At 43.7% G+C, this 22,117-nt stretch overlaps 1 protein-coding gene across 7 annotated transcripts in view; it reads right to left on the bottom strand.

Annotated features, from left to right (window-relative positions):
- The window catches only part of WDFY1 (WD repeat and FYVE domain containing 1), a 158,180-nt gene that overhangs the window by 89,771 nt on the left and 46,292 nt on the right, over positions 1–22,117 (bottom strand). For 3 of the 7 annotated variants that reach the window (XM_033859655.2, XM_033859653.2, XM_033859654.2), the window contains 3 exons: positions 21,312–21,438; positions 19,190–19,295; positions 13,659–13,760 (listed from right to left, as the gene is read on the bottom strand). In XM_033859655.2, the coding sequence (XP_033715546.1) occupies positions 13,659–13,760; positions 19,190–19,295; positions 21,312–21,438 (335 nt within the window). Of the gene's footprint in view, positions 1–8,051; positions 9,566–10,345; positions 10,455–11,984; positions 12,116–13,658; positions 13,761–18,429; positions 18,543–19,189; positions 19,296–21,311; positions 21,439–22,117 lie in introns of those variants that run through there. The other 4 variants (XM_073807201.1, XM_073807202.1, XM_019923518.3 and 1 more) reach the window with 3 other exon arrangements.

Genomic DNA, 22,117 nt, shown 5'->3' with positions numbered 1-22,117 from the left:
AACAGAAGTCTAGAAAGAAGTAAAAATGTAGTTTATCAGGCATTCCTAATTCACAGATCATCTGGTACCAAAGTGAATCTAGATGTCAAAAATAAAATGGTGCCAAAGTCAGCATAGCAAAGACACAGAAACTACACGTAGCTCATGTACCTTCTCTTAGAAATCTTACATACTTAGATACCTATGATTAGGAATTATGTGTTTATTATGAGAAAACTATAGGTAAGACGCAGACCAACCTGGCCTCAACAGTCTTTGGCAGCAATGTGTCCAAGCGATATGAGACAATAAACAGTAAGGACAGGGGCTTCTCTTCGTTGCGGTGCGCAGGCTTCTCATTGCGGTGGCTTCTCTTGTTGTGGAGCATGGGCTCTAGGTGCAAGGGCTTCAGTAGTTGCAGCATGCAGGCTCAGTAGCTGTGGTGCACGGGCTTAGTTTCTCCACGGCGTGTGGGATCTTCCCAAACCAGGGCTCGAACCCGTGTCCCCTGCATTGGCAGGCGGACTCTTAACCACTGAACCAGCAGGGAAGCCCTATCACAACATTGTTAATTGGCTAGACCCCAACATTAAATAAAAAGTTAAAAAAAAAAAGTTTAATGTGGCCAAAAGGGAAATCTCAAAGAAAAATTTGGAGTGGAGGTAGGGCGATGGGCTTGGTGGGTAGGAATGCGGAGGAAATCTGAAGAAAGATAATGAGGATTATGACCCATTAGCTATAGGTAACTAGAGTACTCTTACGAAAAAGAATCCCAATTGTTTCTGAAGAAGCTCGTTGGTACTGTGTTGCCTTGGGTCCACTTCTCTTGCTTGGGTTGGCGGGTGGGGAGGGACGGTGCTCTGTCCTATGGCTCCCAGATGAGGAATTAATGGCTTGTTGTTCGGGTTACTACTGCTGTGTAACAAATCACTCCACAACTTAACAGCTTAAAACAAGCATTTTATTTTGTTCAGTTTGGTGGGTCACGAACTGGGGAAGGGCTCACCTCGGCAGCCCTCACTGGCTCCTCTCCTGCGTGGCAGTTGTCAGCTGGATCTGCAGACATCTGAGAGCTCAGATAGGCTGCCTCCAAGATGCCGCACCCACATGGCTCGCAGATAATGCTGGCTGTCAGATGGAGCTCAGCTCTGCGGCCGACCACAACACCTGGCGGTCTCAGGTGGCTGCTTCCCCGCAGAGAACCAGGTGGAAGCTGTGTGGTATTTCCTTATCTAGCCTCAGACACTGCACGGTGTCACTTCTGCCATGAACTATTGGTGAGTCACTAAGGTTGGCCCAGATTCAAGGGGAGGGTACCTAAATCCCACCACTCAATAGGAGGAGGGTCTAAGCGTTTGCAGAAATATTTTTAAACCATCATACCCATCAAACATGAAGCTGCAGGGCTTCCCTGCTGGCGCAGTGGTTGAGAGTCCGCCTGCCAATGCAGGGGACGCGGGTTCGTGCCCCGGTCCGGGAAGATCCCACATGCCGCGGAGCGGCTGGGCCCGTGAGCCATGGCCGCTGAGCCTGCGCGTCCGGAACCTGTGCTCCGCGACGGGAGAGGCCACAGCAGTGAGAGGCCGGCGTACCGCAAAAAAATACAAAACAAAACATGAAGCTGCAGAGTGTTGTCTTCTGATTAGGTCTTAATGATGATCAGACTCCCAGAACTAGTCCTTGATGTTTTAGAAACATCTCATGTCCCCCGTGTACTTACCTTCTATAACCTCTCTACACTTTTCTCTAACTGCTCCTTCCAGCCTCTGGAAACTGTAAGAGTAGCTTGGAAGGTGAGATAGGATGGGTAGGAATGATGGTGGTGGAGGAACAGGAATTTCACACTGCGGACTCACTCCCTAAGAAAATTCACCTAAGTTCCTTGGCATTTATGCACACAGCACCCAAGCTGTACACATACAGGCGTCATCATTTAAGTGTCTGTGACGTGCCTGATCCCCTGCTCCATGCTGTGTTTGCACAAATTCTCTGTCCCATAGAAGTCAGAGAGAGGAAAACAAGAACTGCATGGTTAGACAGGAGCAAGCAACGAGAACACCGAAGTCAGGGAGATAATGACGGGACAGGTTAGAACTTGGGCTTCTACTGTGAGTGGGGTGGAGTCGTGAGGGTTTTGTGTACGGGAATGACATGATCCGAGCCGTGTTTTTTGTATTTTGTTTTTTTGCGGTACGCGGGCCTCTCACTGTTGTGGCCTCTCCCGTCGCGGAGCACAGGCTCCAGACATGCAGGCCCAGCGCCCACGGCCCACGGGCCCAGCCGCTCCGTGGCATGTGGGATCCTCCCGGACCGGGGCACGAACCCGTGTCCCCTGCATCGGCAGGCAGACTCTCAACCACTGCGCCACCAGGGAAGCCCCCGAGCTGTGTTTTAACAGGTGTGTTGAGAAAAGGCTGTTAGGGGCAGGAGGTGGGAGACTGGTTAGGAGGCCACTGGAACAATGCAGATGACAGGGAACTGGATCACGGTAATAGCAGCTGAATGGTGAAGAGTGGCCGTACTGGGATACATTTTGAAGGTACAGCCAATAGGCTTGTACTGAGGTTTGTGCCTGCAAGCTTGCCTGTATTTTCAGCACACATTTGCAACCTGGGATTCATCTGATAGATTACAGCTGACATGGCTCCTGCAGCAAAAGACATCTGATGCCATGTCAATAAAATACAAGAAATAGGAAAGTACAATAACAACGCAGAAATAAAGTCCCAAGTCACTTGAGCAAAGAATTATTTTTACACACGTAAATCCAGAAATAAAACAAATTTCTGTTTGACCGTATGCTTTCTCCTCTCCCTTCCTCTTTTTGACACTACACTGGGTTAATTCAACCAGATGTTCCTACTTAATTTTAGAAGTTGCTCTTCAATTAGTTCCTCTAACTACAGGTAACAGCTCAAGGAAGAGCACATAAAACCTTCAACGTATTCAGCCTAATGTGGCATTTTCAAAGGATGAGAAGAAACACATGTATGACGGGCAATGAGGATACAGATAGAAAGGCTGGTCCCTGCCTTTCAGAGGCTCTCAGGCAAGAACCAGGGCACATGTTAGCAGGCCATCACAATGTATGTATCAAGTCTCCCGTCATGAGTTAAAGCATGTGGTGGGTCCGGAAGAAGAGTTTAACTAAGCCTGCAATTGTTCGAAGATGATTTTCCTTCCTGTGACTTCAGGTATATTGAATTCAACAAATTGTGCAATCATGCAAATTTTGATATCACAGCATTAACTAGAACAATCTACAGCTATTGAAATATCTGGTTACCATTATCTTGTCAAAAGAATATCATATTTATTTAATAAGGGAATGATACTTTGAATTCTGAAATAATTCTGTTTTGTGACTTTATTAGTTGGGTTTGATTTTGGTGGAGTCTACGGGCTATTGGCTATTCTTAAATGTTGCGGGAATAGATGAAAATCCCCGTTACGAGAGCAGGTTTAAATAAAAGTCCCTTACCAGTGTCCCAGGCTTAACAGCCATACTTTAGAAGAGTGATTCCCAAGTTCTTTCAAATGTATTAGCTTGATCTGGGGACACTGCTACATTCTTTTGCTGTGCATTAATGTTAATCTATTTCAGATAAAAATACAATTTACTTTCTGGAAGGAAGTTTTTTTAATAGTTTCAAAATGATGTATAAATAGTAGAGCATCATAAATATCATAAAACACAGATTAAGAATCATTGCTCTTTGGAGTATACGGGAAATGATTGGTTTGTAAGAAACTTGGCGTTATAAATGTCACCACAGAAGCCACCTATCAGTGACACCACTGATTCATGAGTCCAGGGTGAAGGTGAGGGGGTGACAAATAGAATTCTAATGCCCCTCTTGACCTTAAACTCTAGGGTGTGGGAAAACATACCACACATCCCTTGCTAATGGTGTAACAAAATTTCTATTACTTTATCTTTCTCCAGGATCTAAAGTTTCTTCAAATATGAAAGACCCAGATGGGGTACTAGAAAAAGCAGCAGGAGTTTTGAGGTCAGACGGACCAGAGCTTGAATCTTCAGTTTTCCACGTGGGTTTGACCTGGGAAGCTATCTCACAGACTCCATTTCTATGCCACAGATGACAAGACTAAAGTCAAGAAGGTGGTCTCATAGTGTGTTACTCAACTTTTGTGGGAAACTATATGTATCAATATGTAATAAACTCCCTAAGGGATGGTTTGTGTGTGCAGTGAAAAGATTTAGAAAGAGATCTAACTATAGTCAAGGAAACTTAGGGACTAAAGAGTGATGGATGGGAAAGGAAGCTATAACTCAAGTACCAGCATTAGCCTCCCGAGGATGTTTTTATAAGTGAGGCAGGTGAAACCTAAAAAGGGAAGGCAGGAAACAACTTGCTGGTCTGTTACCACTCTCCGAGTGAAAAGCGACCAGCTGACTCTCCAGCACCCTCGGCAACAAGCACGTCAGACTGTCGTAACAGCACTGAGGTCACCCAGCCAACCTTTTATCCCCCGCATCCTTGTCCATTGCACAGTCTGCCAGAGGTGACCTGGGTTCTATCTAGACTGTCTTACAGAAACCCGTAAGTCAACAAGCTGGAATTCCATAGATTAAGACACTAAGCTACGCCTGTTTATTGCCTATTCAAAGGAACAAATTCAAGTGTTGAAGTAAGTCACGTGGACTTACGTAACCTCACAGAGTTGGAGACTGGCAGTCCCAGTACACGTTCAGACAGCACAGAGCTAGTGTCCACTGCGACTTTGCAGCAACTAATGATGCTAACAGCGTGCACAATGTTTTGACATGGGCGAACTATCCGTACTACGTCAGGTGGGGAAAAAAGGTAGTCATCCATTAACACTATAAGTGTGTGTTCTATATGTACACGTGCATTTAAAAAAAAACCCTGGAAAGATACACAGCATAAGTTTAACAGTGGTTTCTCTGGGTGGTTGGACTAAGGGGTTTTTTAAAAATCTTTTAAATACTTTTTGGTATTATCTTTTTATTTCCCTTTTCTTTTTATTATAATAAACATATTATTATTATTTTTTTTTCTTTGGCCATGCTACGCACCTTTTGGGATCTTAGTTCCCCAACTAGGAATCGGACCTGGGCCCCTGGCAGTGAGAGCACCGAGTCTTAACCACTGGACCGCTAGGGAATTCCCAATAAACATATTATCTTGATGATGCGAGAAAATAAAGCTTTAGTGCTTAAAAAAATAAATAAATAAACTGCCATTCTGATCTATAAACCAACCCCTTATCAGTTAAGCTGAGGACTCAGTTGTCCTGGGTCTGAACCACCCTGTGTTTCTTCATAAGACTGAGCTGTTGGCAAGGGGACCTAGCGCAGGGATCATGGTGTTTCCACGTGGCTCAGGGCACTCAGGGGGCCTGTATATCCTGAGTGATCCGACTCCAGGGCTTCACAAACTTCAAAACAGATCATACCTACTTCCTTTATATAAAACTCTCATTACACGCTAGCACATTAAGGCAGGCGGTATGAAGAAGGCACGTGCTTTCAAGTCAGACAGACAGTATCTCCTTGGTTTTCTCATTTGTAAGACGGGGAAAACAATGCCTTGCAGAAGTGTTGCCGGGACTGAATAATGCAAAGTCCGCAGAGCACCCTGCACACAGACAGTGCTAAACCACGGTAGCTACTACTGCTGCCCTATGTCCAGATCAAACATAACAAAAGCCAAATTAAGCAACAGAGTAACAAGCAAGGAACACTTTATTGTACGCACATTCTCAAAGAACCCACAAAAACAGAACCCGCAAATAGAAGCAAAGAACAAAGTTTTCTAGCTGTCTGGGACACGCAGGGCACCCTATCTTATAGAAACATAGCTAGTACAAGACAAAATGTACTAATCAACATTGCCCTTTGCTTCCCCGGTCAAAAAAGCCTCTAGAGAAAAACACTTTAAATTGTATTCTAATATAAATTTGTTGCACAATTAAACTTCAGCTTACTCAAAGAGTCACTGTATAGTAAATAGCAGAAAATAGAGTAGGCATTCAATAATCTGCTCACAATTAACAATTAAGCAATAGACACTTGAATAAATATAGCATGTATTACTTGTTAAACGCCACATTTATAATGAGGAGATGGTTAATCATGAATAGTAACGGGTTTCTTACATTTAAGGAGATACCAGGTCCAGTAACGGAAGTAGGACGCAATGTAATGAAAACTGATTTTAGGGCTTCCCTGGTGGCGCAGTGGTTGAGAGTCCGCCTGCCGATGCAGGGGACACAGGTTCGTGCCCCGGTCCGGGAAGATCCCACATGCCGCGGAGCGGCTGGGCCCGTGAGCCATGGCCGCTGAGCCTGTGCGTCCCTTGGGTCTGAGCCACTATGGTATTTATTCCATACTTAGGCCTATTTCAACAGTTTAAAAATGTAGGTATTAACAAACTGAATGCTTCAGGGGGAGAACAAAGTGACACCATCTTCTAGAGCAATATGTTTTGTTTATATCCTCTAGGCAGCAGGATAGAACTAGGGCATAGTAAACAGAGATTTACAATGTAATGAATAATCTGTTTCCATCTCATGCTATAAGGGTACATTCCTATCACCTGCACTAATAGAGAGCAATTTTAGAACATGTTCAGAATGAAGAATTGGCAAGTCCTGATCACAAACATACTAGATCTAAACAGAAGGATATTCTCTAATGTTCTGTACTTTGTGATCCCTAATTGCAACTCAGCGTGAGTGTTCAGGAATGGAAAAGCCGGTAAACCCTTACTCAAAGAACTATGTTAAGTGACCCGTTTAAAGAGTAACGCAGTCAAAATAAGGCAATAACTAGAAGTCTAGCTGTACTCTATGTGCCCAGTCGCTAAAATTGTGAAAATAATTGTCACCCACCTTTATAAAAAATATTACCCCATTTGCTACCTAGTGTGTGATAGAGACAAGGCAAGCCTGCCATGTGCATTTCAAAAAAAAAACTCGTAATAAGCTCTGGTGGAGAAAAAATACATTGAAACATTCTCCTTTCCCTTTCTGGATACCCTGCTCCAATTCTTCCTCACAAAGACCTTTCCTCCTTGACTTAGGTTAACCCCTTAGGAAGCGCTATATCAGCCTTATATTCTCTATGAAACACTGAGTTTTTCATTAAGGATTTTTTAAAATAAAAAAAGTCTCAAAGCTAAGGCATATTCTCAGCAGCTGCGAAACTCTGCTCAGTCTACCACAGGCATCATAAAATCACATTTTACAGAGGTTAAAGGAAAGAAAAACTGCAGTTCGGCACCCTTCAACATGGCAAGGGATCGATCATATTCTATTTTCCTTGCAGGACTTCATAAAATCCCCAGGATGGCACCCTTGAATGAGCTGAACCATTGACTAAACCAAGCTAACATTCAACACTGCCATTCAAGTTACCATCACTCAAACTTTCTTCTGGATTATGTTAGTAACAGACATTAGGCAAAGGGCCTAGTAAAAAGTTTTAAAGAAAACATCTTTTTCAGGTGATATAACACAAAGATTACAAGGAGCAACAAAGTCGACTTCTACTGCAGATCATTCTAGAACATGATGTGCCTGCCTGACCCCCTCTCCTTATTTGTGCCACTTGGCCATTAAGACATCTTAGTTTAACTGCCTGTCTTAAACTATTATTAAAAAAAACTCATACAGAGTGAAGTAAGTCAGAAAGAGAAACACAAATACCGTATGCTAACACATATATATGGAGGAATCTAAAAAAAAAAAAATGGTTCTGATGAACCTAGAGGCAGGACAGGAATAAAGACGCAGACGTAGAGAATGGACTTGAGGACACGGGGAGGGGGAAGGGTAAGCTGGGACAAAGTGAGAGAGTCGCACTGACATATATACACTATCAAATGTAAAACAGATAGCTAGTGGGAAGCAGCCTCATAGCACAGGGAGATCAGCTCGGTGCTTTGTGACCACCTAGAGGGGTGGGATAAGGAGGGTGGGAGGGAGGCTCAAGAGGGAGGGGACACATGTATATGTACAGCTGATTCACTTTATTATACAGCAGAAACTAACACACCATTGTAAAGCAATTATACTCCAATAAAGATGTTAAAAAAACCATTTTAATTAACAGCTGTTATTTTAAAATATTTAGTCCCTTAGTTATATCGTACACAACGATGTTGTCTTGATATGATCCCCCAAAAGCGATGCAGTAGTTTTTTTCAATATCCATTAGTAAGACTAACAAAAATACTTTTGCTATCTATTTTAAAATCTGTCCTTAAAAAAAGTTGACTTCTCTCCACTCACTTCCATAGCCCTAAAGTAACAGATACATGTTTTGCTGTTAAAAACAAATAGATATTTGAATATTAAAAGACAGGCTCCCCATTCCCTACCTCTGCCCCATCCTGGTACTAAGTCGCCAAAAACTTTTAAGATGCCGTTTGATACAACAGATTTTGCTAATTGTTATGAAAGTAATTTACAAGTTAGGAATTACTGTGCAGGACCTGGTTAACAGTTACTGCTCTGGATTACCGATTTCCTTCTATGAAATAAGTTATAACTAAAAGTCAACCTAGTTTAAAAAGCTTTGGAGTCCTTTTCTGAGGTGTCTGTTAAATTGCCACAGTATCACAGGGGCTCATCTTGGAACTGCAAATAGATTGTGTCTTTTAGGAGGACTGGGCTGTTCCATGGAATGGGCTGATCACATCCCACCAGAGTCATGCTGGTAGCTGGGTTTTCCATTAGTCATCACTGACTGCAATCAGAAAAAGTCAGGCGGCTTGTGTGAGTCCCGTGTTAACAGCACCATAGAAACGTCTCGTCCTCAGAGCACATTTGGGGGAAAGGGAAGAGTGCGGGCTGCCTTGGTTAGTATAGAAACTGTACAGCACACTTAGTGACAATCTGAGAGTTCGCCCACGGCATGCTGGCTGGGACGAGAAACAACTGAAGTGGGCCACACACTAAGAGCAGACGTGGCACTACCTGGAGAGGACAGATATTGTTAAGAGGTTTCTCAGTGACGAGGCGTAGAGAATATTCACAGGCTGCCAGCAGATGAGGAGAATCTCTGGGCTCCTAAGTCCCACTGCAGCCCCCAAGGGAGAGAACAAGCCCTCCTCCCCTGACCCCTGCTCTGCCTGCAGAGAAGCATGGGAGCCCCTGCGGGCCCAGCAGGTCTGGGGGGAAGTGTGTTTGTAGTTGGAACTGCCTGAAGAAAGTTCTAGGCTTTAACTCTTCCGTTCAGTATTTTTCCTCCGAAACTCTCGCGTGCTAAATTACTGCTTCAGCACACGTCAGCTCACCACGCCCGAGGACGTCTCGCTGGAGTAACTCCATTCCTTGGGGACCCGCTACATCCCACGGGTAGTTCCACAAAGGCCCCAAAACACACCTTTACATTTTTTTTTTCTTTTTAAAAACGTTGATTTGGTTTTTAGTGGCTGCTGTCCATCCACGTGACAGTGACTGTGGAGCTACAGGGAAGCATCCTGTTTGGTGAAGGCTGCTGCTGGGAAGGTGCAGACCCCGCCCGGCTCCTGGATCAATGTGGAGAAAACCCAGTCGCCAGGCTGCAGCCCACCACGGGCGTCATGTCCCAAATCTGCAAGAGAAGGGGGAGGCCTGGAGACGCGGCACCGGCCACGTGGCCCCCCAGGAGGCGCTGCTGGCGCTGGGAACAGACAGCGGTTACACTCTCAAAGGGGCCAACGTAACTCATGCTCTTCTTCCCCTACAAAACCTTCTCGAGATTTACACAGCGACGAAACAACGCGGTCAGCTAAAATGTGAAAAAAGCTTACAAGCAGTGTCTCTCTCGACACCTGCAAGTTACAGCATAATGATGTTTTACTATAAATTTACTTTTATTTTTAATAAAAAGCCCACTGGGGAAAAGCCCTTCTTTTTTTATTATGAAATAAACTATGTCATAGTTTTACAACTCAAGAGTGGTACTAAGGATAAAACACTTACTTTCAGTTTCTGCGTTAGCCACCCAGGGATTTAATAAAAAAGCGTGTGGTTATTTCTTATACGTGGGAAGCCTTCTGCCCAGGATGAAGGGATCAATAGCCAGGGAAGGAGTGATCAGAGAAAGGGGTCAGCTAAGGCCAGGCAGTGGGAGGGAGGACCCTGGGGCTGGCTCAGTGCAGACAGTGACAGAGGTGTGCCAGGCCCTCACTGGCTCACCTGACCGACGTGGCCGAGGGAGACACCACCAAGGGCGTGGAAACTCACAAACATGCAGTTCGTTTCCAGGTTTCCACGTGGCTATAGGTTGTTCATCAAAAGGCAAGGCGAGCTTGCCAATCAGAAGCGCCTTACGCACATTCATAGCATGACGGTGGAGCAATCTACACTGAGGTGCTAATTGGCAGGTTACCTTCACCACGCGATCGGTCCCACAGGTCACCATCAGGCCCCTAGCAACATCCATGGACATGTGGGAGATGTTATGCTTTCCTTCGTGAAAGGTTGCTAGAGAAGTCCGACTAACAGAGAGAAAAGAGACCATTTAAACTCACCCCACTGTTTCTAGAGCCAAGGGATGAATTTTCTTAGCAACAGAGAGGAAATACGGTAACAGCGTCAAAATTCGCTCCTAAAAATGTGGCTGCAGTTTTGAAAACTATAATTAAAGGATGATGGAAAGCATGATAAGTTGCAAGACTCTTTTATAAAAGATTTTCTAAAACTCCCAAAATAACTAAATATTTTTTTCTTCTTTTTTTTTTTAGCGGAAAGGCTGGTACTTTCCTAGACATAAGGACAAGGTACTTTCCTAGACATAAGGACAAGATACATACATGATCTCATACACTGCATGAGATCCCAGGCTGCAGGCTCCCCCGGAACTCTGGTGTGAGAAGCAGCGCTCCTGCGCACGCTGACCCTCACCCTGCTCCAAAGCCCGCAGCAGCCCAGGCCCCATCTCCAGCTCCCTGACCGACACCAGTGGTGCCGCACTAGCGTTCCTACTTGGGCTTCCCCCAAGGTGTGTCCGTCTGCTACTTTCAAAGATGATTCACCGGCTTCCCCGGTGGCACAGTGGTTAAGAATCCGCCTGCCGATGCAGGGGACACGGGTTCGAGCCCTGGTCCGGAAAGATCCCACATGCCACGGAGCAACTAAGCCCGTGCGTCACAACTACTGAGCTGCGTGCTGCAACTACCGAAGCCCGCGCACCTAGAGCCCGTGCTCCGCAACAAGAGAAGCCACCGCAATGAGAAGCCTGCCCACCGCAACGAACAGTAGCCCCCGCTAGCCGCAACTAGCGAAAGCCCGCGCGCAGCAACGAAGACCCAATGCGGCCAAAAATTAATAAAAATAAAAGAAAGGAGCAAAATAAAATGCTGGTTCTGTCCAAATGGATCTGCCTGAGTCAGGACAGAATGGAGGACAGACAGATTTGTCTTACACACAAATAGTTATTTAAGAACAGATTGCTAGGTCAGATTGTTGTGGAAGAGAGAACAGGGGTCTCCGGAGTTTTCCCACAAGTAAAATTTCCATGCGTGTGTGCGCACAGGTGGAAGCCAGGGTGCTTCTGTAGGGTGCCAGTTCAGCCACCCATCAGTGTGCTCACGGCCTTGACCCTCACAGCATCCCGAGTGGTGCGGGGGCTCCCGGCCAGACTGGTCTTAGCAGCATCATTTCTCACAGTGTTTGGGAGAAACTTGTCTTAAGTCATAAAGTTAGGGCAGAATCCTCTCTTTAGAAACTGTTTATGAAAGGGATAAACGAGTGGGCAGGAATACAGGTGATCCTGAACAACACGCTTCCAACGGCGTGGGTCCGCTTATACCCAGAGTTTTTTCAACGGTAAATACCACAGCACTACGTGATCCGCAGAACCGCGGATAGGAAGGGCCAACTCTTTTTATACCCAAGTTACCCACTATGCAGAGGGCTGCACCTCTGACCCTCGCGTTGTTCAAGGGTCAACCATGTATCTGTATCATTTCTCGGGCTCTCCCACTGCAGATGGACACACAAAAAGATAAAGATAAGCGAACACTCACTCCTCGTCCTTGATGGAGTCATAGCAGGAATCGCAGACGCGGACCTGGAACTCAAAGCCCATGACAGGGTAGCTGGAGCGCTTGGTGCTGCACTTCCCACAGACAGCCTGCCCACACTTCCTGCAGTGATGCTTCGGGGACCAGGAGGAGGAAAAGGAGGAGTTTACCTTTTGCTTTAATGCCCGTGGCCTCACTTCAGAGTAGGGGAAATGGGATTGGGACAATGTGCCTCGAATTATAATCACCCCCAATTCAATGTATCAATAAACACGCCGAAGGCAGACAATATCAACAGCCGTTGAGGATTTCCAAATATCTTTGCTTTGTTATTGGTTAAATACTAGTTTTTATTCATTCATATTATCTGCCTAGGCGACCATAAACAACATTGCCAAGACCAAGTCCAAGCTCATTCAGGAACCCAAATGGCTAGAGACTTCAGGAGGGAAAAATGTATTCCTATTACAGAGAAAAGTTTTGATATAAAGTTTTACATGTAATTTGCCCTCATTAAGAAACAGATAACCATAATCATGTTGTACTACTTTTAATCTTTCAAACTGTGATTCTGGAAATAAGCACCAAGAACATTCCAAAATAGCCCAGTTATTATTACTAACTTTAACATATATATTTTTTTAAACCACTAAAAGCCTTGCGATCCACACCTTTCCTCTCTCTACCACTAGTTGTTAACTCATAAGATTAAAATTAATTCTTCATGTTTCCTTTGAAGTAGAGACTACTTCACACATCAGTTACCACCAGACATGCGTCACGAAAACTAGGCCAAGGCTGCAATGTGGGTGCTACTTCCGAGCATTAGAATGTTACGAATGCTAAAACAATTCCTGCACTGCCTGCCAGTCTCATACCTGACCTTGCTGTAGAGTAGCTTCATAAGTAAAGTCAAAGAAAGTTTATTAACACACACAAACTTTCCGTCAATCCCTTAGAGAGGTGCAACCAGTAATAAAAGGAATAAAATTGGCATTCTTTTTTACTTCACCTGCACAAATTCATATTCAATCTGAATGAGCGGCTACCTTCAAGGCTACTGTAGAACTATGTTTTTTGTAGAACTTTAGTGTTACGTGACTACCCAGTGGTAACCGCTTCCTTGAAATCTGTAGGCTATTTGGGACATATATCGACAAATTAAAAAAAATAAAAAACAGTACGTACTTGAAACATGCTTAACAGAAATGCTCCAGGTACACTTACGTGGAACAATTTATGAATAATCTAAAATTCCTGGTGTCAGAGTATTCCAGTGGGGGCTAATCTGTTACTTGTTGTCTGTTTGTGCAAGCATTAGGCTTAGACGCCCTAGTTCATTCTGATTTTGTGCTGGGCTAGTACAAACACTGACTTTAACAAGTAATAGTCCTAAACTCAAAACTCTTTCATCTGTTGACGAATGGGCTCCCAGGGTTTTCTGTGCGTCCCGGCTTTTCCAGTGCAGGACAAGCAGTGGCATAGTCTGCTAACAGTCTCACTATTACCCGGGAAGGGCCCTGCTCATGGTCAGTCACACAATGATGGTGACACCACAAGGGTAGGAATCAACAGCATTTACAGGGAAAAGTGCGATTCCAAACAAAATGACAGATTAATCATATAAATAACAAAACACAGAATTAACCCAGTGATGACTCGATGTTGGCTACTCACCTGTCTCAACCCCAGTGTCTTCGTGTCCCACATCTGCTTTATATTCCAGAAAAAGGGCTGCTCACATTTCTGACAAGAATCACTTTCTAACCACTGAGGAGCCTGGGGGAGGAGAAAGTGAAACCCAACATGTGAGCATCTGCCTGTTTACCCTGAGTTGTCAGAAATTAATACAACAGTTCCAGACCTTGGTGGGGTTATCCTTTTTTCAAACTCTTCAATATATTATAGCTGTTGCCATATTCAGTATTATGTTTGTGTTTTGAATCATCTTTATCATTTTTGCCATGTTTTCAGGATTGTTCATTTTTAATCTATCGATAGGAGGGAGTAGTTCATTTTGCATTATGAACTCTTAAGAGTTGTCTTCATACACTTCTGTTTTATGCCCAAAGTTTTTAAAGTTGTTTGATAACTATATCCAGTTGAGCAAAAACCTTTCTTGCAGAACCTGACGAACTACCACTTGGGAAGGCTTGTGGGGTCACAAGGTGACCAACAGGAGATCTTCAGGGCGCGGCATCGTGTCAGACAGATGAGCTGCCCCGCCCCCATTCCCAGCTCCCGGGAGTGGTGCCCGCACAGCCAGCCTGTGGACCCCCATTCGAGCAGTGATCTCTCTGCACTGCAATTCTTTTTTTTTTTTTTTTTTTTTTTTTGCGGTACACGGGTCTCTCACTGTTGTGGCCTCTCCCGTCGTGGAGCACAGGCTCCGGACGCGCAGGCTCAGCGCCCATGGCTCGCGGGCCTAGCCATTCCGTGGCATGTGGGATCTTCCCGGACTGGGGCACGAACCCGCGTCCCCTGCATCGGCAGGCGGACTCCCAACCACTGCGCCACCAGGGAAGCCCTGCACTGCAATTCTTTATGCACATTTCCTCCCCCCAGCCCCTTCGACTAACCTATGAATTATTCACTGGTCTTTTCATCTTTAAATACCTTCAGCCTGTCACAGGGTAGGCGCTCAATGAATTTTTGTTGAAACAGGGCAATTAGGCCTCAAAATTACTTCACTGAGAACTTAGAAAATATTTCTCTAAACAAAACATTGCAAGTTGTATTCGATTACAAGATGAACCTGCTAAAAGCCTGTTTAACCTCATCATGTATCGTCATATATGTGCAGTAAAAATAGAAAATACTACTTCCATAAAATTAAACCAAAGGTCACGAAGTAAGAAATAATCTGTTCTTGATCTTGAAAGTTAACACTCAAGAAAAATGTATCTGATAAGAGGAGAGGATGGGAGAACCACAGGAAATGACCTACACTGATCCTTATAAAATATGCAGTGAAGATGGTCAGCTTCACAGAGATTCGAAAGGGGACTTTTGGTGGTTTAAAGAATGCGTTTCCCAACTTCTTTTTTTGTTTCCTATTTCATCAAAACTTTTGGCTTTCCTATTCCTTATTTTAGATAAGGCACTAGAAATATTTCTATATAGGACAGCCATTACGAAGGTCTTTCTTTCAGGGGTTGGGGGGTAAGGCACTCACAAACAGAAAGAAGTGGGCTGAGACAGAGGAGAGGTTTCTTTAAATAACTGCGCTAATGTTGGAAATGGGAAGGGAGGACAGAAAGGGTGATAAAGAGATGCACACCTCCGTGAGGAAGAATACTACTTGATGTAGAATTAGTTGTTTCTGTGACCAGGGAAGAGAGAAGGTGGTTTGAAAACACTGCCTGTGAACAATGTTCCTGAAGGAGAAATGGTGATTACAACGACACGACGGGCCCTGCTGCCAACAACGTGGGGACATTAAATCGCAGGGGGAAGGAAAGCAGGGGCCACTGTCTAGTCTTATGTTTGTGACACACGCCAGTGTAACTCCTGCAATACCACCCACGTGAGGAACAGTCACGTGGGACAAGATGAACGCGAAAACGTATTCACGGCAGTGATATTCAAGTATGAGTATACACCGCATAGGGCTGTGAGCATTAAATGAGGCAACATTGGCGAAGTGTTTTGCATAATGCCTGGTATATACAAAGGGTCTTATAAGTCCAGCAGTGTGTGCCCAGGGTTTTATATGCCTTACTTTGCTTAATTTTCAATACAACCTTAGGAGATACAGAGCAACGTTCTCCCCATTTTACAGGCAAAGAAACTGTGGCTCAGAGATTGAAGCGACTGTCCATGGTTGGTTAGTGGGTAGAGCTCCCAGTAGACCCAAGAGTCCAGCCCACAGCCCTGCACTCGTCCACTGCGCTCCACACAGCCTCTGGACATGGTCCTTTTCACTTCAACATGTCAGGGTCTCCAAACATGTTTCTGGAGTATGACAACCAATGGGGACTGAGTTCCTGCCCTCAGGAAGCATGCTTCTGCCTAAGGGTTAGGAAAGAATATTACTCTGCTGAGCTGGAGGGCAGAGGGGCATGAGCGAAGAAAAAATATGCTTAAAATAATTTGAGATAACAAATGAAAAAATGAACTCAGAAATAAACAGACTTTTTGAAACATATTTTGATATAAGAAATACGCATAACTTTGTTTCTTTTAATAGAATTGTGTTATGGCGTAAGCTATCATGAACCATCCTATTAAATGCTTATTCTCTAAGGAGACAAAGTTTTCTTTTATGCTGAGAAGAGCTGAAGAGAACATTAATCAAGTTTTCTGTTTCACTCTCTTTTCTCCATCTTGTTCCATCTGCTTAATCTGGACAAAGATGATGTAACAAGAATAACCCCAATGCACTGCTGCTGCTAATGGGTGCGCTCATCTACTCTGCACTGATGTATAAAATAGTATCCATTCTGTGATCGACTAGCTCCAAATAAAGTTCTCATTTCAAGAGGATTCATTCTAATTCTTGTTACTTGCTCATTTATGTTTCATGCCTACTTCCAGAAAGGAGTCCCTTTGATTACAATCCGGCAGGGAGGTAGATCTGCTTCCAACCAGCCAGTGTGGTGGCCGACAGCCACTGTAGGCTGCGGACACTCCACAGTCAGTGTTTCCAGGTGACTCAGAAAGAAACTCCAGCAAACACTGTGGGGCTAGAGAATCTGGGATTAATCCTCTAGGCCTGTGCCTAAAGAAGTCCTACAAATTGTCCCAAACCCTAACTCAAGTTCAGAATCTAACGGATCGGAGGCGGCTTACTTTTGCACTAATATTTACTCAGCTGGTAGAAACAAAACAAAACAACAAAAAAACCCTAAAAAATCTACTAAAAATGCTGCATCTTTTTGACATAACTTTCTTTCCCACCAATACTGCCAACCATTGAGACAGAAAAGCTCATAGAGCAAAACGTATTACCAGCTGTGTGCTCGTGATTTGGGGTACTCTTCCATAAGTGACTACAAGGAAAAGAGTGACCCCCACAGGAATGACAGGACTGTCTTTTCTTTCCCTAGAGGCACAAATAAACTCCACACTCACATAACCTTGAAGGTAAGAACTCTGCTTCTACTTTCTACATCTGAAAGAACTTACCAAGGATGAGAATAGTGGATTGAAATCCAAGCGGTTAAACCCTTACAAGAGCCACTAGTAGCATCAGGCCCCAGTGGTCTCCTCCCTCACGATCCAGGGAACACAGAATAAGACTGAAAAACAACAGGCCGAGTCCAGGAAATAGAACAGTATACTAGCTGCCACTGTTGCATGTAACTAGCAGATGATAAATATAAAACGCAGTTCAAATAAATCTTTGCAAAGAAAGTATTACACATTCTGTAATATCGAGCCAATGTTACATATGTTTAATAACAAGTTACTCTAAGCCTTACCAAAAGATCTTTAGAAAATTCTAAAAGGGAAATTAACCAGCAGACATACAATCAAGACTTCCTCTATGACTTGTCTTACAAGGTCACTAAAAAAGTAGCAATCGGTACTTCTCCAGATGACGGACCGCACTTTATCATTTATACGGTAGTCTGTTTCCTTCACTAGATTACAAGCTTCTTGCAGGTATGGATCTATGTGTATAAAGCATGGTAATCATAAAGTCTGGAAGTGAGTAATACTGCTATTTCTTTTTTTTTTTATAAATTTGTTTTTATTTATTTATTATTTTTGGCTGTGTTGGGTCTTCATTGCTATGTGCAGGCTTTCTCTAGTTGCGGCGAGTGGGGTCTACTCTTCGTTGTGGTGCACGGGTTTCTCATTGCGGTGGCTTCTCTTGTTGTGGAGCACGGGTTCTAGAGCACACGGGCTTCAGTAAATGCGGCGCGTGGGCTCAGTAGTTGTGGCACATGGGCTTAGTTGCTCCACAGCATGTGGGATCTTCCCAGAGCAGGGCTCAAACCCGTTTCCCCTGCATTGGCAGGCAGATTCTTAACCACTGTGCCACCAGGGAAGCCCGCTATTTCTTTTAAATAGACTGAACCCCTTTGATTACGTCCCTAGGGTATACTAAAGATGCGAGTTTATTCAGTGAGAATCAGACTCACAAGTAATTAGAGGCAACACAAAGCAGATGCATGCAGGGGTGGGTGGGAATGCTGCATTCATGCCTGGCGTCCACCACAGAGGTGTGCAGCATACTGACCTACACGCTGCGTAAAGGACGGCACCTGGAACACATCATGTGACATCATGCAATACAGTATGTACTGCAATGCAGTATCATTTATGATGCATATGCACCTAAGTTTCCAGACTTTAGGACCACCCTTTAGATGCTCAATAAATGTTTCTGAAGTTAAACCATAAGTCTTTAACACCCCTCACACTAAAATCTTCTCTGGAATCCAACTCCACTATCTACGTCACAGGTTTTAAACGCCACTTGGAAAAGACAGATAAATACCTGTGCTGGCAGAGATGAGAATGGAAATCCTGCCTGGAAATCATCTGACATCTATAAAAAGCATTCAGAATGCACATATCCTTGACCCAAAGGGTCTATTTTCAGAAATTTGTCTGAAATAAATAATTGAACAATCACACAATGACAAGGTGAAAAATGTTCACTGCAGCATTCTTTAAAATAGAAAAAAAGACAGAGAGATTGCTTAGAGTGTCTGTCTAAAGAATTGGAAGAGACCTTAGAAGTCATCTCATTCAACTATTTCACTTTATGGAAGAAGGAATGGAGACTCAGGGAAATTAAGGCACTTAGAACTCAGGTCTCCTGAAAAGAACACTGTTGACATGGACTCAGTGGAACAGAAGTCAGTGGAAAATAAAAGCAGAGAACAGAGATATATTTTCCCAGAGGAGCTATGCCCCTGGTGCGCGTCTCGGGGACCCCAGGGCAGGTGTGCAACCTCGGAGCGCTTCCCCACAGTCACTCCCCTGCGCATGCCAGACCGTCTCCCGGGTCCTCTCCTTGCCCTTCTCTGTGAAAATCAGCCTAAATGCCCTGGCTGCGTATATCGCTTGTCCCTGTGGAAACTCTCCAATGAGTAGTGAATGCAGTGCAAAGTGACATGCAGGACCCTGTCAGCTGATAACCAGTAAGAGCTGGGACTGCCTGCACCTTGGCTGGCATCTCCGGTCACCGGGTAGAAAACCAAGAGGCAGGCTGTGGGAGCTCTCCTGGTCAGCCCTGCCTTGCCCTCTCTTACCTCCTCTCTGCTAACATCCATGTTCCACACTGCAATTCCGCCGTCTGAGGAACAGGAGACCAGCTGCCTCGTGAGCTGAAGGTAACACAGCGACTGCACCCTGTCACTGCAAACAGCACACACAACAGTTACGTGTCTCAATGTGGAAAACACAGACATCATCTTCATGCAGGCTCAAATCTCTCCCCTCGTTGGTCAGAGTCTCCCACCAGCGGCTGGCAGGTGCCCTATTTGTGGGGAGATGCTAACTCCACGTTTTCCCACACTGCCATCTTGTTTATAGCAATACAATCTCACCTCAAGAAACAAGAAAAATCTCAAATAAACAATCTAACCCTACACTTAAAACAACTAGACAAAGAAGAACAAAGAAAACTCGAAGTCAGTAGAAGGAAAGAAATCATAAAGATCAGAGCAGAAATAAATGAAATAGAAAGGAAGAAAGCAATAGCAAAGATCAATAAAACTAAAAGCTGGTTCTTTGAGAAGATAAGCAAAACTGATAAACCCTTAGCCAGACTCATCAAGAAAAAAAGGGAGAGGACGAAAGCAATAAAATTAGAAATGAAAAAGGAGAAATCACAACTGACACTGCAGAAATGCAAAAGGATAATAAGAGACTACTATAAACAACTATATGCCTATAAAATGACAACCATGAAGAAATGGACAAATTCTTGGAAAGGTACAATTTTCCAAGACTGAACCAGGAAGAATTAGGAAATTTAAACAGACCTATCACAAGTAATGAAATTGAAACTGTAATTAAAAATCTTCCAACAAACAGAAGTCCAGGACCAGATAGCTTCACAGGTGAATTCTATCAAACATTTAGCGAAGAGCTAATACCGATCCTTCTCAAACTCTTCCAAAAAATTGCAGAGGGAGAAACACTCCCAAATTCATTCTACGAAGCCACCATCACCCTGATACCAAAACCAGAAAAAGATATCACACACACAAAAATTATAGACCAATATCACTTATGAACACAGATGCAAAAATCCTCAACAAAATACTAGCAAACAGAATCCAACAGCACATTAAAAGGATCATACGCCATGATCAAGTGGGATTTATCCCAGGGATGCAAGGATTCTTCAATATACAGAAATCAATCAATATGATACACCATATGAACAAATTGAAGAAGAAAAACCGTATGATCATCTCAATAGATGCAGAAAAAGCTTCTGACAAAATTCAACACCCATTTATGATAAAAACTCTCCAGAAAATGGGCAGAGAGGGAACCTACCTCAACATAATAAAGGCCATATATGATAAACCCACAGCAAGCATCATTCTCAATGGTGAAAAACTGAAAGCATTTCCACTAAGATCAGGAACAAGACAAGGTTGCCCACTCCCACCACTCTTACTCAACATAGTTTTGGAAGTCCTAGCCACAGCAATCAGAGAAGAAAAAGACATAAAAGAAATACAAATTGGAAAAGAAGAAGTAAAACTGTCACTGCTTGCAGATGACATGATACTATACATAGAAAACCCTAAAGATGCCACCAGAAAACTACTAGAACTAATCAGTGAATTTGGTAAGGTTGCAGGATACAAAATTAATGCACAGAAATCTCTTGCATTTCTATACACCAACAAGGAAAAATCAGAAAGAGAAATTAAGGAAACATTCCGATTTACCATTGCAACAAAACAAAATACCCAGGAATAAACCTGCCTAAGGAGGCGAAAGACTTGTACTCAGAAAACTATAAAACACTGAGGAAAGAAATCAAAGATGACATAAACAGATGGAGAAATATACCATGTCCTTGGATTGGAAGAATCAACATTGTGAAAATGACTATACTACCCAAAGCAATCTACAGATTCAATGCAATTCCCTATCAAACTACCAATGGCACGGTAGTTACTACCAATGGACTAAGGAAGAAGAAAACCCTGGCCTCTATTTTTGCTACAGAACACCAGACACTCAGGCCTCACGGAAAAGCAGTTAGAAGCAGACTGAGAGAGCCCTATCAAACAGGGCTCACTGTCTGCTAAAAGACGGGGTTTGGAGAAAGTAGTCTCAGAATACGAACGCCTCCCGCGACCTGCCCCAGCTCAGATTCTTTCCCCACCCTCACAAACAGTCACGCACTGGTGGCCCTGGAGCAAGAGTGTGCGGCCTTTCCTTCCTCCGATGTCCCACATGATGATGCTGTTGTCAGAGGCTCCTGAGAAGAGTAACCGTTGAATAGGGTCCCACCAGAGGCAGGCGACACTACCTAGGCGTGAGAGAGGGAGGCTAAATGTAATTCTACATCAGGACATACACATCTGAGGCAGAAGACCGAACGAGGACCAGCTGAATCTTTAAGTAAAAATGTATTTTCATTGCACAAAAGGGCGTTCAACACTTTATCACGAGTCACAGAGAAGGCACAGCACATCCGCTGCCCCAAGCTACAAGATTAGGATTTTCAGTTGTATATCAAACTGCTTTGAACACAAATGTGTTTAAAGAAGATTTTCCCCGTCTATACCAAAAAATTATAAAATAGCTGTATATGAGGGTTAGTTCAGAAAAAGCTTTTGAAGAAAAAAAAATAGCTACCAATATCTAATGAGGAAAGGCAGTGAAGTTTTCTGTGGTTACCATATATAAGATTAAAATCTAGATTATTCTAGGGCTCTGGGACCTTGCAGGTGTCTTATCACAGGATGCCTATGTTTAAGAAAACTGAATTAAGTATCTCAGAGAAAAAAAAAAGAGATGCATGTGTACCATACAATTATGCCAGAGAACTTAGGTAAAAAAATCCAAACCCTACATTTCGCACTCTATATTGGCTAAACTTATTAAATTTGATATCCTTGGGAAAATCTTTCTTTCTACAGATTTCTCTTTCAACAGATCTCTTCATTGTTCCATTGACTGCTGCTTGCCTAGAAAAAAACTATTAA

This window comes from Tursiops truncatus, chromosome 7, assembly GCF_011762595.2.
Source record: "Tursiops truncatus isolate mTurTru1 chromosome 7, mTurTru1.mat.Y, whole genome shotgun sequence".
In the NCBI taxonomy this organism is placed as follows: domain Eukaryota; kingdom Metazoa; phylum Chordata; class Mammalia; order Artiodactyla; family Delphinidae; genus Tursiops; species Tursiops truncatus.
Note: the sequence above shows the minus strand (reverse complement) of the source record. Positions and strands in the feature narration are given on the sequence as shown.